General features: G+C 46.7%; 1 protein-coding gene across 2 annotated transcripts; it reads left to right on the plus strand.

Annotated features, from left to right (window-relative positions):
• The first annotated feature begins 20 nt into the window (after positions 1-20).
• On the plus strand, positions 21-18373 carry LOC146356220 (uncharacterized). Of its 2 annotated transcripts, XM_084831599.1 has the most exons (7): positions 21-100; positions 10365-10551; positions 10826-10908; positions 11203-11329; positions 14050-14118; positions 14317-15493; positions 18014-18373. In XM_084831599.1, exons 2-7 carry the CDS (start codon positions 10470-10472, stop codon positions 18030-18032), a joined length of 1557 nt encoding a protein of 518 aa, XP_084687725.1. In that variant the 5' UTR covers positions 21-100; positions 10365-10469; the 3' UTR covers positions 18033-18373. The 2 variants fall into 2 exon arrangements, with proteins under 2 accessions (XP_084687725.1, XP_084687724.1); XM_084831598.1 differs by lacking the exon at positions 18014-18373 and having other exon boundaries at positions 38-100; positions 10310-10551; positions 14050-16477.
• Positions 18374-18607: the final 234 nt, after the last annotated feature.

Consider the following 18607-nt stretch of genomic DNA (forward strand, 5'->3'; position numbering starts at 1 on the left):
TTTGGATTTAACCCCGAGGTGGCGGCGCGGGAGCGATTGAGCGCAGGAGGAGGAGGAGACGCTGAGAGCATCTGCGGAAGCAAAGGACCGATGCATCCAGGTGCGTGAATCTGCGGAGAGAGTCGGCGTGGAAGCGCTTCATTGTGGCCACGCTGTGCTGAAGTGGCCTCTATCTCCCCCCACCCTAAGAACATAAGAACTGCCCTGCTGGATCAGACCAAGGGTCCATCTAGTCCCACGTTCTGGTCACCCAGTGGCCCACCAGCTGTTGACTGGGAACCCACAAGCAGGACAGGAGTGCATCAGCACCCTCCCGCCCATGTTCCCCAGCAACTGGTGCACAGAGGCATACTGCCTCTGATACTGGGGGTGGCATATGGCCTTGAGGACTAGTAGCCATTGGTAGCCTTCTCCTCCCGGAATTTGTCCAGCCCCCTTTGCAAGACTTCCAAATAGGTGGCCATCGCTACATCCTGTGGTAGCGAATGCCATAGTTTAACTATGTGCTATGAACAACGGTCATAACAGGAGCTGTGCTGGATCAGGCCAAGGGCCCATCTAGTCCGGAATTCCGTTCACACAGCAGCCAGCCAGCTGCCCACAGGAAACCCACAAGCTGGATAGGAGTGCAAGAGCACCCTCCTGCCCATGTTCCCCAGCAACTGGCGTACACAGGCGTACTGCCTCTGAGACTGCAGGGCGCATAGAAGCATCAGGACTAGTAGCCATTGATAGCCTTCTCCTCCAGGAATTTGCCTAACCCCCTTTTAAAGCCATCCCCAGCTGGGGATCTGGGGAGTTCAAGTTGCATTTCGGGGCAGGGAATCAGGGGGAATGAGGAGTATGTGGGGAAGAAGGGCCCCCCAGCGAGGAGGGACGATCCCAGCCTGCTCAGGGGCAGGAGGAGGAGGAGAAGAAGGGGAGGCAAAATAAGAAGAGGGAAGGAGGCTGAATTTCTCAGATCTGTGGGCAAGATCATTTTGGGGAGAAGGACTGGGGCGGGCTGCAGAGTGTGAGCTACAGCCCTTTTTGCACGGGCAGCACAGCACCGCCTCAAATAGTAATAATAGTAATAATAATAATTTTTTAAACTCCCTACGGTGTGGAGCTATTGGGCAGAATGAAGTGGTAGAGTTGTGTTTTTTTTGCCTGACTTATAAGCTGTGCTTTACATATCTATTCAGAAGTAAGCTCCAATGAGTCAATGGGACTTACTCCCAGGTAAGTATGTATAAGACTGCAACTTCAATCCCGTTGTTTGCTAGCTCCTTGAAAATGCAGAATAATACAAGGCAATTGTCTTCTTTTGATGGATACTGTTGCCCTTTGCAAGCTTGTAAAAACTAGATGACATAATAAAAAAGGGTTTTTCATCATACCTTTTTGCATGTGATGTTTAGTTAGGCCCTGCGTTGACAGAAGCTGAGAAATAGGAATGTTGTCCGGCACTCAAAGACGTTTTATTGTTTGTAATGCATTTGTTTTTATGTTCTCTTTTAATTAATATTTTGTTTTTAATCTGTAATTATCAGCTGTGTTGAGCACATTTTTTGGCGGAAAGATAGAATATGAATTAAATAATAAATGAACAATAAATAAACAATGGGGAGGAAATAACCAGGCATGTGGTTGGCCCTGCTGGAGACAGACGGTTCTGCATTATTACTTTACACATACCAGGGATGAGAAGTAAGATGAAGACTGCAGTCCTATGCACACTTACATGGGAGTAAACCCACTGAACTCAAGGGGACTTACTTCTGAGTAAACAAGCATAGCACTGAGTTGCATTGAGCACTAAAATCACAAGTTGCTAAATTAGATCCCATTAGATCCTATCCTGTTGCTGCTACCGCTCTGACTGTATGGAGCGCCCACCCAGCCCAGCTCCATTGTGAGACCCAAATTACAATTCTGAACACCTTTACATGGGAGTAAGCCCCATTGGACACAGTAGGACTGATTAAGGTTGCAATCCTATTCATGTTGAGACCAAAAAAAGAAGAAAAAAAAAAGCCTACAACTCCCAGCATGCTCCAGCCAGCCATGCTGGGAGTTGTAGGACTCTTTTCTGTCTAAATATGCATAGGATTGTGCCCTAATACAGGGATAAGATGGGGCGGTAAATATTTTTAAAGGTGTAATCCTATGCATGTTTAGAGAGAGAGAGAAAAGCCCTACAGCTCCCAGCATTCCCCAATCAGCCACCTGGTTGCCTGGGGAATGCTGGGAGTTATAGGGCTTTTATTCTGTCTAAACATGCATAGGATTGGGCATGAAGTTTGTTTGTTTTTATAATGGCCAGTTTGCACACTTGGCTGCTCCAGAAGTCAGCGCAGGACACTTATCAATATTTTAGCTACGTAAGAGCCGGGATGGGGAGGAGATGTCACGCAGGCAATGGTGCTTGAGTGGGGATTGGGCAGTTGCAAGTTCACAAAAGTATCCCTATGTTCACCTAGAAAGGTATAAGGGTTAGGTTGGATTTCTCTGAATAGTTGGTTTTCTATGAACAGTTTTTGTGAACTGCCCAGAGAGCTTCGGCTATTGGGTGGTATGTTTGTTTTGTTTTGTTCAGTCGTTCAGTCGTGTCCGACTCTTCGTGACCCCATGGACCATAGCACGCCAGGCCTTCCTGTCCTGCGCTCTCTCCCGGAGCGTGCTCAAGTTCATATTCATTGCATCCGTGATGCTATCTAGCCATCTCATCCTCTGCCGTCCCCTTCTCCTTTGGCCTTCAGTCTTTCCCAGCATCAAGGTCTTTTCCAGGGAGTTTTCTCTTCGCATTAGGTGGCCAAAATATTGGAGCTTCAGCTTCATTATCTGTCCTTCCAATGAGCACTCAGGGTTGATTTCCTTTAGGATGGACTGATTTGACCTCCTTGCAGTCCAGGGGACTCGTAAGAGTCTTCTCCAGCACCACAGTTCGAAAGCATCAATTCTTCGGCACTCAGCCTTCCTTATAGTCCAGCTCTCACAGCCATACATTACTACTGGGAAAACCATAGCTTTGATTAGACGGACCTTTGACGGCAAGGTGATGTCTCTGCTTCTTACTATGCTGTCTAGGTTGGCCATAGCTTTCCTCCCAAGGAGCAAGCGTCTTTTAATTTCATGGCTACAGTCACCGTCTGCGGTGATCTTGGAGCCCAAGAAAGTAAAATCTGTCACTGCTTCCATTTCTTCCCCTTCTATATGCCAGGAAGTGATGGGGCCAGATGCCATGATCTTCGTTTTTTTTAATGTTGAGTTTCAAACCAGCTTTTGCACTCTCCTCTTTCACCCTCAACAAGAGGCTCTTTAGATCCTCTTCGTTTTCTGCCATTAGGGTGGTATCATCTGCATATCGGAGGTTGTTGATAATTCTTCCAGCAATCTTAATTCCGACCTCTGATTCATCCAACCCGGCATTTCTCATGATGTACTCTGCATATAAGTTAAATAAGCAGGGTGACAATATGCAGCCTTGTCGTACTCCTTTCCCAATTTTGAACCAATCGGTTGTTCCATGTCTGGTTCTTACTGTTGCTTCTTGACCCTCGTACAGGTTTCTCAGGAGACAGGTAAGGTGGTCTGGTACTCCCATCACTTTCAGAATTTGCCACAGTTTGTTGTGATCCACACAATCAAAGGCTTTAGCGTAGTCAATGAAGCAGAAATAGACGTTTTTCTGGAATTCTCTTGCTTTCTCCATGATGCAGCGAATGTTGGCGATTTGATCTCTAGTTCCTCTGCCTCTTCTAAACCCAGCTTGTACTTCCGGTAGTTCTCGGTTCGCATACTGCTGAAGCCTAGCTTGTAGGATTTTGAGCATCACCTTGCTGGCATGTGAAATGAGCGCAATTGTGCGGTAGTTTGAACACTCTTTGGCGTTGCCCTTCTTTGGAATTGGAATGTAAACTGACCTTTTCCAGTCTTGTGGCCACTGTTGAGTGTTCCAGATTTGTTGGCATATTGAATGCAGCACTTTAACAGCATCATCTTTGAGGATTTTAAATAGCTCGGCTGGAATACTGTCATCTCCGCTAGCTTTGTTGTTACTAATGCTTCCTAAGGCCCACTTGACTTCACTCTCTAGGATGTCCGGCTCAAGTTCAGTGACCGCACTATCATGGCTATCAGGGACATTCAGATCTTTCCTGTATAGTTCTTCTGTGTATTCTTGCCACCTCTTCTTAATCTCATCTGCTTCTGTTAGGTCCCTGCCTTCTTTGTCCTTTATCATGCCCGTCTTTGCACAAAACGTTCCCTTGAGATCTCTGATTTTCTTGAAGAGATCTCTAGTCTTTCCCATTCTGTTGTTTTCCTCGATTTCTTTGCATTGTTCATTTAAGAAGGCCTTCTTGTCTCTCCTTGCTATTCTCTGGAACTCTGCATTCAGTTGGGTATATCTTCCCCTTTCTCCCTTGCTTTTCGCTTCCCTTCTTTCCTCAGCTACTTGTAAAGCCTCATCAGACAGCCACTTTGCTTTCTTGCATTTCTTTTTCTTTGGGATGGATTTCGTTGCTGCCTCCTGAACAATGTTACGGACCTCCGTCCATAGTTCCTCAGGCACTCTGTCTATCAGGTCTAATCCCTGAAATCTATTCCTCACCTCCACTGTATATTCATCAGGGATATGATTTAGGTCATACCTGAACGGTTTAGTGGTTTTCCCGACGTTCTTCAATTTAAGTCGAAATTTTGCAAGAAGCAGCTCATGATCTGAGCCACAGTCAGCTCCAGGTCTTGTTTTTACTGACTGTATGGAGCTTCTCCATCTTTGGCTGCAAAGGACATAATCAATCTGATTTCGATATTGACCATCTGGTGACGTCCATGTGTAGAGTCGCCTCTTGTGCTGTTGGAAAAGAGTGTTTGCTATGATCAGCATGTTCTCTTGGCAAAACTCTATTAGCTTTTGTCCTGCTTCATTTTGTACACCAAGGCCATGCCTGCCTGTTATCCCGGTGATTTCTTGACTTCCTACTTTAGCATTCCAATCCCCTATGATGAAGAGGACATCTTTTTTGGGTGTTAGTTCTAGAAGGTGTTGTAGGTCTTCATAGAACCAATCAACCTCAGCTTCTTCGGCCTCAGTGGTTGGGGCATAGACTTGAATTACTGTGATGTTGAATGGTTTGCCTTGGATTCGTACTGAGATCATTCTATCATTTTTAAGATTGTACCCCAGTACTGCTTTTCCCACCCTTTTGTTGACTATGAGTGCTACTCCATTTCTTCTAAGGGATTCTTGCCCACAATAGTAGATATGATGGTCACCTGAATTAAATTCGCCCATGCCTGTCCATTTTATTTCGCTGATTCCCAAGATGTCGATGTTCAATCTTGCCATCTCATGTTTGACCGCCTCCAGCTTACCTTGCTTCATTGATCTGACATTCCAGGTTCCTAAACAATATTGTTCTTTACAGCATCGGATTTTCTTTTCACCACCAGACACATCCACAGCTGAATGTCCTTTCGGGTTTGGCCCAGCCGCTTCACTCTTTCTGGCGCTACTTGGAAATACCCTCTGCTCTTCCCCAGTAGCATATTGGACACCTTCCGACCTGAGGGGCTCATCTTCTGGCGTCATCTCTTTTAGCCTTGTGATACGTTCCATGGGGTTTTCTTGGCAAGAATACTGGAGTGGGTTGCCATTTCCTTCTGCAGTGGACCACATTTTGTCAGAACTCTCTGCCATGACCTGTCCGTCTTGGGTGGCCCTGCACGGCATAGCTTATGGCTTCACTGAGTTACGCAAGCCCCTTCGCCACAACAAGGCAGTGATCCATGAAGGGGATTGGGTGGTATAGAAATAAATAAATACATAAACGGAGAATGATTAACACAAGAAGTTTCAGTGTACCATGGATAAGTTTGAGAGGGATGCCCACTAGTCAAGCCTTACCAACAACAGCAGAATCCTAACCATATCTACTCAGAAGTAAGTCCGGTTGAGTTCTGTAGGGTTTAGTCCGGAGTGTGTTTATTTATTATTTTATTATTTATTTATTATTAATCGCCCATCTGGCTAGTCACCCAGCCACTCTGGGCGATGTACAACATACAATAAAACAGTTTAAAACAATAAAATTCTACCATAAAAACATTTTCTAAAATACCCTAACCCACCCCAAATGCCTGCCTGAACAACCACGTTTTTAATGCACGACGGAAGCTCATTAAAGAGGGGGCATGATGGAGTTCCCTAGGGAGGGAGTTCCACAGAGTGGGGGCCACCACAGAAAAGGCCCTCTCCCTCGTCCCCACCAGTCTAGCTGTCCTGGCTGATGGGACAGAGAGAAGGCCATCCGAGGCTGATCTTGTTAAGCGGCCTGTCTGGTGCTGCTGGAGGCGCTCCTTAAGATAGGCTGGGCCGGAACCATATAGGGTTTTAAAGGTCAAAACCAACACCTTGAATTTGGCCTGGAAAACGACTGGTAACCAGTGCAACTCCTTCAGCACTGGAGTGATGTGATCTTGCCGGTGGCTGCCTTTAATCAGGCGAGCCGCCGCGTTTAGAATTGCATCTTTGCCAATCAATCTTTAGGGCATTTCTACACCAGCCTAAAATCCTGCATTTAAAATGGGGATTTTCTGCTTCTGTTTTAAATGCAGTATCACGACGACTCCCTTTTTCACTCGCTTCCTTTTCCCCCTCCTTCTCCCCGTATCCGAGTCTTCCATTATCTTTCATTGATCTTGCTCCTCTTTTGGCCGCTTTTCCTCTTTTCAGGGAGGGAACTCCAGCAGAGAATACAACGAGGTAATTTGATAGCTCATTATCTGCGATCTATGTCATCTAAAGGGCCCACAAACTTCCGTGAAGGAGCAATCTCAATCGCAGAATAAAAGCTCTGTGTGGAGAAAGCCTTACTCTTGAGTGTTCCCATCTACCATCTCCACAACACGAGGCTCCCCCCTTCCCAGTTTTTTTCCCCTGAAGCCCTACAGTGACCTTCCTGCCAGGAGCACATCGGCTTGTCTAAATGTTCCCTACCCAGGCTTTGTAAACAGGTGAAAAGGAATGATCCCCTCACTTCAGGTGGACCTGAGAATACTCCCTTTTAGCTAAGATTTCTATCTTAATTTCCAAGCGGAGAAATAGTTTCTCATTTGTTAGGACTTTATGTTTTTTATTTGAATTACATGCTCCGAGTGGCTGTGGTTGATTCTTAATGTATCATGCTTAATGACACCACTAGGGCCCGTCCCCAGAGGCCATCCTAGGTCTCAGGTTTGAGCCCTGAAATCTCAAGGCCTAGAAGGTCCTGTTCCGGACCAGGCAACCCTAATGGTTGGGCATCTGCCCCCTGGAGTTGCTCCTCCTCCTGCCCATTGCAACCTGCTTCTTCACTTGCTCTGGCCCAGATAACAGTGATGGTGAGAAGGAGGAGGAGGAGATGCATGACCAACTTGCTCCCTGGTTCTCTGCCTGTCAAGCAAGCAAATGGTAGCAATGATGAGAAGGAGGAGGAGGATGGCGGTGAGCAGGTAGACTCCCCGAGGGAGGGGCCCCATTGAGGGTGTCTTGCCCAAGGGCCCTCAAAAACCTGGAGGCAGCCCTGGATTCTGATTTGGAGGGCTGAAAAGAGAAAGGAGGACACCCCACCCACTTTACCCCATAGGGAAGTCAGCTCACGCACCTGGAGTTGCTCCACAAATCCTTACATCATCAAGCTTCTTTCCACATTGCTGCAAAAGAAGGAGGTCCTTACAGCTTCGAGTGGAGATAGTTTTGCACTGGATTTAAAATCCTTCAAATTGAGGCCTGTCGAACTGAGATAGTTCTAAATTGGATTCAAATTGTAATTGTAGGGCATGCGTACAGGAGAGAGAAGGCACTCGCACATCAGGGGACTGGGGGCTGAGAAAAGTGAACCCTTATTCCCCCCTCCCTTCTATGGAGGGAGTGTCCTGAGCAGTTGTACATGTGGAATTCATTCACCTCACTCACAGCCTGGAACTTCATTCTTAACCCCCTGTCGGCAAAGCCAGGAGATTCACCCTCAACACAGGTAAATAAAGATCTGCAGAGTTTAGTTGTGTAATCGAACCAGTTAATCTGCAGGTTTACAGACCTTTGAAGAAGGCCCTTCTCTTGGCCCCACCGCCATCAGAGGCAGGTTTGGTGTGGAACTGTGGATGCAAGACAGGGCCTTCTTGGTAGCAGCTCCCAGGCTCTGGAACTCTGTGCTGAGGGAGGTGAGGTTGGCTCCATCTGTGCTGTCTTTCTGACTCCAGGCAAAAACGTTTGTGTTCAAGCAGGCCCATCCACATGTAAGCTGAAGGGTTGTTTTTTTTAATTGCCTGGTGCTGTTTATTCTGTTTATTGTTGTGTTTTTAACTTATTGGCACCTCCATTGCGGTTTTTTCAGTGCCAGGTGACGGCCTTTTTATTTGCCCAGGCGTTTTAGTTTTTAAAATGGTGTTAGTGTATTTTTAGATCTTTGCACCGCTACTGGCTTTTATTGTTTCATTTTATTAGGCAACCAAGTACAGGTTATAGCCAAAACCAGCAACAAGCAATGCAAGATACTTTTCGGCTTTCCTCCGTTTTAAACTTACAATTTTATATTACGTTTTATGATTGTATTGTATACTGAGAGTGGTATGGGTGGTATAAAAATGTGACATAAGAACATAAGAAGAGCCCTGCTGGATGAGACCAAGGGTCCATCTAGTCCAGCATTCTGTCCACACAGTGGCCAGCCAGCTGTCGACCAGGAACCTACAAGCAGGACATGACTGCAACAGCACCCTCATGCCCATGTTCCCCAGCAACTGGTGCACATAGGCACACTGCCTCTGCTACTGGAGGTGGCATATGGCTGTGAGGACTAGTAGCCATTGATGGCCTTCTCCTCCAGGAATTTGTCTAATCCCCTTTTACATCCATCCAAATTGGGGGCCATCACTACGTCCTGTGAAAGTGAATTCCATTGTTTGACTCTGTGCTGTGTGAAGAAGTCCTTCCTTTTATCGGTCCTGAATCTCTCACCAATCAGCTTCAGGGGATGACCCCTTTGGGTTCTGGGATTATGAGAGAGGGAGAAGAATGTCTCCCTAGCCACATGCTTCACACCATGCATCATTTTGTACACCTCTATCGTGTCTTCCTTCACTCACTTTTTCGGCAAGCTAAACCATCCCAGCTGTGGTAAACTTCCCTCATAGGGCCGTTGCTTGAGACCGTGAAGCAGGAAGAGGCCCTTGTGTCAGTACCCAGGCGGTGGCCCTGGCCTCCTGAGCCAGGCAGAAGACAAGAAGCTGGTGACAGCATTCCATCTTGGTTGTTCCAGGAGGCTGAGTAGCTGCCCAGCATTTTCACGAAATCATCTGTGGGGGCTTGCCCCATGTTTTCTTGTGCTGCTACTTACTAATCCTTCCCTGTACGTCTTCCTCACCCAGTTGCAAGAGCATTCATAAGAACATCAGAAGAACCCTGCTGGATCAGACCAAGGGTCATAGAATCGTAGAATAGTAGGGTTGGAAGGGGCCTACAAGACCGTCGAGTCCAACCCCTTGCTCAATGCAGGAATCCCAGTCAGAGCATCCCTGACAGATGGCTGTCCAGCCTCGTCTTGAACGCCACCAGTGTGGGAGAGCCCACCACCTCCCTAGGTCACTGGTTCCATTGTCGTAGTGCCCTGACAGTCGGAAGTTTTTCTTGATGTTCAGCAGGAATCTGGCTTCCTGTAACTCGAGCCCATTATTCCGTGTCCTGCACTCTGGGATGATGGAGAAGAGATCCTGGCCTTCCTGTCTGTGACAACCTTTCAATGACTTGAAGAGCGCTATCATATCTCCCCTCAGTCTTCTCTTCTCAAGGCTAAACATGCCCAGTTCTTTCCGTCTCTCTTCATAGGGCTTTGTTTCCAGTCCCCTGATCATCTTCGTTGCCCTCCTCTGGACCCTCTCCAGTTTGTCTGCATCCTTCTTAAAGTGCAGTGCTCAGAACTGGACCCAGTACTCCAGATGAGGCCTAACCAGTGCTGAGTAGAGGGGAACTAGTACTTCCCGGGATTTGGAAGCTATGCTTCTATTGCTGTTCAGTCGTTAAGTCGTGTCTGACGCTTCGTGACCCCATGGAACATAGCACGCCAGGTCTTCCTGTCCTCTGCTCGCTGCTGGAGTGTGCTCAAGTTCATATGCTTCTATTAATGCAGCCCAAAAGAGCATTTGCCTTTTTTGCAGCCACATCACATTGTTGGCTCGTATTCAGCTTGTGATAAACAACAATTCCAAGATCCTTCTCGCTTGTAGTGTTGTTGAGCCACGTATCCCCCATCTTGTAATTCTGCGTTTGGTTTCTTTTTCCTAGGTGCAGAACTTGGCATTTATCCCTATTAAATTTCATGCTGTTGTTTTCTGCCCAGTGCTCCAGTCTATCTAGTCCAGCATTCCGTTTACACAGTGGCCAACCAGCTGACCACGGGAAACCCACAACTGGACATGCAAGTGCAATAGGAGTGCTTGAGGCAATGAAGGACTCATCAGACTCCAGACAGAGGCCATTGTTCAGAGGGATCACACAGGAGGGTGATGGAGGTGCCACCTCACTGGGTAAGGATTACTGGGAATCCAGTGTTTCTCCTTCCCCTTTTGAGTATTCCTGAAACCCTATGGGCTGCTTTTATGTTCTTGAACCTTTTGTGAGGGAGACACTTGTCTCCAGCTTAAAAAAAATATGGTTTGGGTTTCAACAGTTTAGGATTTTACACACCCAAGCAGCATTTTGAGGGAACCAATGTGGGGATAGTTTCCCCCCCAAACAGCTGAAACATAAGATGTCTATAAAAGACAAAACATCTGCCCACCACCTTTATCTCCTACACAGGTGATGGAATGATGCTAGCAATATGTAATCGGTCATTACTGCTTTGTGGTAGAGGGGAAACAGTTCCTGGGCATCCAGATCAGGTAATGGGGTGTGTGTGTGTGTGTGTGTGTGTGTGTAGGGGGGGGGGGAATCTATGAGGCCTCTCTCCCTTGCACATCTTCCTGGCCCTGAAAACATCTCTCTCTTTGCCTCTGCCAAAGCTGCCCACTAGGAAGGCTGTGAGTCCTGTCAATGAAGGATTAAATCCTGCAGAATTCCCCACAGGCAGCCACCTCACCTAAATTTTCTTCTGGATTGTGCTTAGTCAGAGAAGAAGAAACCTGATTTATGTCACCCATTCTAGGAGGATTCATGGTCTTTTCTCCTTCTTTCAGGGTCCAGTGACCTTTGGGGAAATTGCTGTGTATTTCACCAAGGAGGAGTGGGTGCTGCTGGATCCAGGCCAAAAGGCTCTCCACGAGCAAGTCATGATGGAGAATTTTGCAAATGTGGCATCTTTGGGTAAGCTTTTATTTTATTTTATATTTATTTATTTATTACATTTCTAATCTGCCCTGTAAGTCATCTTCTCTGCATCCTAGAGTAATAAAGGAACTGGCAGAAGAACTCTCAGAACCGCTGTCTATTCTCTTTGAGAAATCATGGAGGACCGGGGAAGTGCCAGATGACTGGAGGAGGGCTAACGTTGTCCCTATCTTCAAAAAGGGTAAAAAGGAGGAACCTGGGAACTACAGACCAGTCAGTCTGACATCAATCCCTGGGAAAATTCTGGAGCAGATCATAAAGCAATCCATCTGGAAGCACCTTGACATCAATGCCGTGATTACTCGAAGCCAACATGGATTTGTCAAAAACAAGTCCTGCCAGACAAATCTGATCTCATTTTTTGATCAAGTCACCTCCCTTGTAGACCGTGGGAATGCTGTAGACATCATATACCTCGACTTCAGCAAAGCTTTCGACAAAGTGCCCCATGATATCCTGATGAGCAAACTAGCTCGAAGTGGGCTAGATGAAACAACGATCATGTGGATCCACAGTTGGCTACAGAATCGGACTCAAAGAGTGCTTATCAATGGGACCTTCTCAAGCTGGGGAGAGGTAACGAGTGGGGTACCGCAGGGCTCAGTCCTGGGCCCAGTGCTCTTCAACATTTTTATTAATGACTTGGAGGAGGAGGTGCAGGGAATGCTGATCAAATTTGCAGATGACACAAAATTGGGAGGGATAGCTAATACTTTGGAAGACAGAAACAAAATTCAAAGTGATCTGGATAGACTGGAGTGCTGGGCAGAAAACAACAGAATGGCATTTAATAGGGACAAATGCCAAGTTCTGCACCTAGGAAAAAGAAACCAAATGCACAGTTACAAGATGGGGGATACGTGGCTCAACCACACTACGAGCGAGAAGGATCTTGGAATTGTCGTCGATCACAAGCTGAATATGAGCCAACAATGTGATGTGGCTGCAAAAAAGGCAAATGCTATTTTGGGCTGCATTAATAGAAGCATCGCTTCCAAATCCCGGGAAGTACTAGTTCCCCTCTACTCAGCACTGGTTAGGCCTCATCTGGAGTACTGTGTCCAGTTCTGGGCACCACACTTTAAGAAGGATGCAGACAAGCTGGAGAGGGTTCAAAGGAGGGCAACAAAGATGATCAGGGGACTGGAAACAAAGCCCTATGAAGAGAGACTGAAAGAACTGGGCATGTTTAGCCTTGAGAAGAGAAGACTGAGGGGAGATATGATAGCACTCTTCAAGTACTTGAAAGGTTGTCACAGAGAAGAAGGCCAGGATCTCTTCTTGATCATCCCAGAGTGCAGGACACGGAATAATGGGCTCAAGTTACAGGAAGCCAGATTCCGGCTGAACATCAGGAAAAACTTCCTGAGTGTCAGAGCAATACGGCAATGGAACCAATTACCTGGGGAGGTGGTGGGCTCTCCCACACTGGAGGCCTTTAAGACGAGGCTGGACAGCCATTTGTCAGGGATGCTCTGACTTGGATTCCTGCATTGAGCAGGGGGTTGGACTCGATGGCCTTGTAGGCCCCTTCCAACCCTACTATTCTATGATTCTATGATTCTCTGGGCGGATTACAAACAGTTAAAAAACTAAAATGCCATATAACGGTTAAAAATATAAAATACAATATAAATATTTAAAAGAACAAAGGAGCAATCCGATGGCCCCTTGACATTGTCTGAAGAGCCGTGGGATAGCAGGGATTCTGCCTTCTGAGGTCGGAGACAGAGCTCCAACCTCAAAAGGGGGAGTTGGAGATCTGACCCCCATCTGCAGCCGACATGGAAAGAAACACGCAGCTACTTTTCGGGGTTGGAAAATCTACCTTGGAGAGGGGGAAAATGGGTGTTCTGGTGGGCAGGGAGGGGAGGAGACTGGAGAGGTCAGGATACAAGCTATCCCGAGCATCTTCCAGCCTCCTTCTGTCCCCCACCCCGAAGCACCCTTGCTAGGTAGGCTAAAAAACCCGTCTAGTGAAATATGCAGGGCAGGAGGATGGGGAGGCAAAGATTGCCTCTGCTGCTTCTCCCACCCTGCACTGGATGATTGGAAATCTCAGAGTTTGGGGGCTTTGCTAATTGAGGGCACAATCTATAGGACTGTGTCCTAAAATAAAATATAATGCAAAACAATAAACAGCACAGGAATCGATAAAACAGCCACATTAACCTAGAACTAGGTCTCTAAAATGCCTGGGAGAAAAGAAAGGTCTTTGCCTGGTGCCAAAAAGATAATGACATAGGTGCCAGGCGAGGGAGTTTATTCCATAAGTGGGGTGCCACCACTGAGAAGGCCCTCTCTTTTGTAGCCACCCGCCCAGCTTCCTTTGGCGGGGGCACCTGGAAGAGTTCCTCTGAAGGGTCCGAGCAGGTACACGTGGGAGGAGACATGGCTAGATACAAGGTTTGTATTTTTTCTGTTAGATGATAAAACCAATTTGCCAATATTAGAAAAAGAATATTTAGCATTCTTTTCTTTTTGTATTTTGGCCCACTACTTACTCCTCTTCTAGTTCAGCAGCAGGATCATGGGTTCTCCTCAGTGTGGGCAGGAGGTCTTCTCTGTTTTGTCACCATGAATGTCTTCTTTGTCGGTCTTCTCTGTTCCTTCATCATGAATTGGTTTTGTTCCCTCCATTGGGAACCGACCCCATTTCTCCCTCAGCTTCTAACCAGAGTGTTCTCTTATTTCAGCCAGTTCTTATGTGCGAGAGAGCAAGAATGAGAAAGAACCAGATGGAGGATCTGTGGAAAGAGTCAAAGGTAAAGAGGGGAAATGGCAAAGAAGGAAAGATGAAACAAAAGAAAAGAGGAGGAGTGAATCCTTTGCTTCTCCTAATGGTGATATCCATAAAATCCAAGAAAAAATAGGTGAAAGCAAGGAAAGGAGTACATGCTCTGTGTGTGGGAAAAGCTTTAATTTTAAATCAAATCTAAATATTCATTTGAATATCCATACAGGGGAGAAGCCATATCAGTGCTTGGAGTGTGGCAAGGGCTTTAGCTGGAGCACAAACCTTGCTTCCCATCGATGCATTCACACTGGCGAGAAACTATTTGAATGCTCAGACTGTAAGAAGAGGTTCTATGATAAATCGACCCTTAAAACACATCTCAGAATCCACAAAGGGGAGAAGCCATTTAAATGCTTGGATTGTGGAACGAGCTTCGGTCAGAAAACAAATCTTAATTCCCATCAAAGAATTCACACAGGGGAGAAGCCGTTTAAATGCTTGGAATGTGGAAAGAGCTTCACCAAAAGAGGATCTCTTACTTCCCATCAAAGAATCCACAGAGGGGAGAAACCCTTTAAATGCTTGGAATGTGGAAAGAGTTTCAGTCGGAGGTCACACGTTATGTCGCATCAAAGAATTCATACAGGGGAGAAACCATATAAATGTTTGGAGTGTGGAAAAACCTTCAGTCATAGAATAAGCCTTAATTCCCATCAGAGAATACACACAGCAGAAAATCCATTTAAATGTTTGAAATGTGGAAAGACCTTCAGTTGTACAACAAGCCTTAATACCCATCAGAGAATCCACACAGGGGAAAAACCATTTAAATGTGTGGAGTGTGGAAAGAGCTTCAGTCACAGAACAACTCTTAAATCCCATCAGAGAATCCATACAGGGGAAAAGCCATTTAAATGCTTGGAGTGTGGAAAGACCTTCAGTCAGAATTCCAACCTTACTTCCCATCAGAGAATCCACACAGGGGAAAAGCCATTTACATGTTTGGAGTGTGGAAAGAGCTTCAGTCACAGAATCAGACTTCAATCCCACTGGAGAATCCACACAGGGGAAAAGCCATTTAAATGCTTGGAGTGTGGAAAGACCTTCAATCAGAGTACTAACCTTACTTCCCATCAGAGAATCCACACAGGGGAAAAGCCGTTTAAATGTCTAGAGTGTGGAAAGAGCTTCAGTCACAGAATCAGACTTCAATCCCATTGGAGGATCCACACAGGGGAGAAAGCGTTTAAATGTTTGGAGTGTGGAAAGAGCTTCAGTCAAAGTGGATCTCTCAATGCTCATCAAACAATCCACACAGTGGGCAAACCATACCAGTGCTCAGAGTGTGGAGAGAGCTTCAGCCAGTGGTCGAGCCTTACTTCCCATCTAGGAATCCACACCCGGTGAGAAATTATACAAATGATCAGATTTTAGAGAGATTGCAGAACACAGTACGTTTTTTTTAACACATAAAAGGAGGATCCTGATAGAATGATACGGTTTTTATCTGACCCTTCCTTCAAGGGGGCTCAGTTTGGTGTAGAAAGTCCCCCTCCGGCCCCATTTTATCCCCCAAAGAAGTTAGACTGAGAGTTGGTGGTTGGGTGACGAACGGAGTTTTGTGACTCAGCAGGGAATTGAATCCAGTTCCCCCTGGTCTGCGTTGCTCTGCACAACAGTACGCTGAGCTCGAGGAGGGAACTATATTTTTTGCAAATATTATTTTTGACTAATAGGAAATATGGGGAGGAAATACCTGTGACCCCTTGTGACTTCAGAGGAACTCTTTGTTTTTATCCTCTTCAATTTTGAACCTCTGCAGCTTCAGCTGGAGGATGCAAAGCCGAAGCACCTCCAGCCAAGCTGTACCTGTTGACAGGAAGCCCCCGTGAGCTGCCTGCAGCCCCTGCCTGCGCACAAAAGTAGCGTCGCACGGTGTTTGGTGGCTGGCTTTGTAGCGGGGGGCACGTGCTTGCGCTGCGCAGGTTGTGCACTGCGGGCGCAAATACATGATCCCTAGAGCTGCACTCTGTGAGGAGGTTATGGAGGACACTAGCAGTCCTTTGCAGGATGCTGCCTGTGTGCTGGCTCTTCTGCAACCCCATAAGCAAAGTTATGACCCAGCAGCCCAGCCCCATCTTTGTCAGGGTGGAACCCAGGCTCCCTGGTTTGTTTTCGGATTCTGAGTCCCATTCAGAGGCAGAGCTAAAAGAAGCGCAGTTGAGACAGAGAGTGAGGGAGGAAATTCCCCAAGACTCCAGGAGTGAGGGATGAATCTTCCCAAGAGCTTATCAAACAGGAGGCCCAGGTTCAGAGAGCATCTCCCCGCTACCCCCGCGTGGGAACTCAGCCTTTGTCAGAGCGGGAGGAGTACCAGCATAGCCAGATCCCAGAGTCTGCCACAGGGTCAAGCGGGCGGAGTTGAAGGGAGGCGGGAGGTGGTCCACCACTTGGCTAAACAGCAGAAGTTGGGTCAGGAAAATCCTCCCTGACGGAGGAGCCCTGTAAAAAAGCCTGTCGGACATGGCGGGAAGCCGTTCATTTAGTAGAATGAAGTTCCAAGCCCCCGCACTGAGTAGCGAGGCGACAGAGACTCGCTGTGCAATCCACAAAGTTTTTATTCAGTTTGAACTGTGAAAGTTTAAATCTGTGAAAGCTAAGAGCTGTCCTCTAAGCCTGATTGGCTAAACAAAGCAAGGCAGTTGCATGTCTACTAAATGGACGGTTTCCCGCTGTGCCCGACAGGCTTTTCCTGGACACCTCCTTCAGGGAGGGTTCTCCTGACCCAACTTCTGCTGTTTAGCCAAGTGGTGGACCGCCTCCCGCCTCCCTTCAACTCCGCCCGCTTGACCCTGCGGTGGACTCTGGGATCTGAGATCATTCAGTCCAATTAACTGAGTCTCGCCGTGACCTTGGAGGCAGAGACATCTCGAGATAACGCATATGTAGGTGGCTGTATCACTACGTGCAACTTCAGCCTGGCCAAACTGAGTCTTACAGACAGAGCAGAAATACAAAATAGGGGTTCTTGACAGAGGCCCTGGCAGTTTGTTCGGTGCTGCGCTCGGGTTCCTTTGTCCACCTCCCTCCAGAGAAACATGCAGGCTGTGGGGAAGCTCAAACTTCATTCAAGCCGCCGCCACCCCCTTGATTTCAGCAGCAGCTTGAAGAGTTGAGGCAAGAGGGACAGTATCTCTGCCCCTCTCTACTTTGCCTGTACCATCCTGCTAAAGCCTCCTCCCTGCATGGCATCTTTGCTGCTCTTTCAGGTACTGGAAGGGCCCATCCTGGAGGTGTTTGCTGATTCCCAGAAGCCAAGGTTCCTAAGGGGAATGGTATAAATGGCTCTGTCTTGGACAGCAGCTGTTTGTTTTACCCTGTCCTTGTCATGCTAGATCATGAGACTAGTGAGACAGATATGGACTCCTGGAATCTTGCTCAACAAGGGTGAAGCAAGTGTGAACTGGCATCCAGGCGTGGACAGATTTCCTGCGATTTCCTGAATTTGTCCGTAACGTTGGTAGGGATGTGCAGATTTTGTTAAAGCCGTTCCGTCTGTGTTCTGCGGATTGTTCCGTCGTCCACTCATTGATGGAATGGGATTTTTTTCCCAATTTCCCAAATTTGTGCAAATTTGCACTTGCGAAAATGTGCAAATCCCTGCCAAAATGTGCAAATCCTCCCCCCCCTCAAAGGCAGATTTTCATGCTTTAGCCTTTGGGGAAAATGTGCATTTTTGGCCGTTTTTGTGTGTGTGTGTGTGTGTGTGTGTGTTTTCTACAGCTAAATTTGCACAAAATTCCGGAAAGTAAAAAAACTGGTCCGCAAGTCCACAGAATCTGTGTGACTTGGGAAAAAACATTCCACTGCAGAATCGACAGGTCAGATTCATAGAAGTTCAAACTCATTTGATTCTGTTGCAGATTTCTTCGACATCGCTAAACGTTGGTTATCTGCTCCTGTGTTGCAAAATTCTTTTGTTAGCGTCAAAGTTTTAAGAAGGCGAAAAAAAACACAGATTCTCAAAATGTGCAAGTAGAAAATACAGGAATATATATTTGTGCATGTATGTGTGTGTACGCATGTGCACACACACAAACGTACAGCTTTGTTGTAGCCATATATTAGAAAAGAGAATTTAAATTGTCCTTATTGTCATATTTTCAGTTCCCAGCGTTTTCAAGTGAGATCCACAAGCTTTTGTCTTTTGCTTGTTTCCTCGAATTCATTTTGTTATCTTTGTTACGTTCGTAATTATTTCAATAAATCCTCTTGAAAGTTGACCCTGACAAGCCTTTTATGTGTTGTGTTCAGAAAGGGGTCATTTAAATTTGCATACATTCTTCTGGTTGTGCAATGCATATATTCAGACCAACCAAAATGCCACAAAAGAGGGTGCAAGCTTTCATGTTCTCCAGCACTCTTCATCAGGTTGGACCAGCTTTTCCCAACTTGGTACCCTCCAGGTGTTTTGGACTTGAACTCCCCGCAGCCCTGGCCACTTTGGCCAATGGTTA

This window comes from Heloderma suspectum, chromosome 2 (genome assembly GCF_057233095.1).
Source record: "Heloderma suspectum isolate Gila_16-S chromosome 2, 16-S_ref, whole genome shotgun sequence".
Lineage (NCBI taxonomy): Eukaryota > Metazoa > Chordata > Lepidosauria > Squamata > Helodermatidae > Heloderma > Heloderma suspectum.

What these genes read in the sequence shown, in the direction of transcription:
- LOC146356220 (XM_084831598.1), top strand. Translation starts at nt 10,344, where the DNA reads ATGCTGTTGTTTTCTGCCCAGTGCTCCAGTCTATCTAGTCCAGCATTC. An exon ending in TGGAGGTGCCACCTCACTGG is followed by an intron (nt 10,552 to 10,825) that starts GTAAGGATTACT and finishes TCTCCTACACAG; the next exon opens with GTGATGGAATGATGCTAGCA. An exon ending in TTCCTGGGCATCCAGATCAG is followed by an intron (nt 10,909 to 11,202) that starts GTAATGGGGTGT and finishes TCCTTCTTTCAG; the next exon opens with GGTCCAGTGACCTTTGGGGA.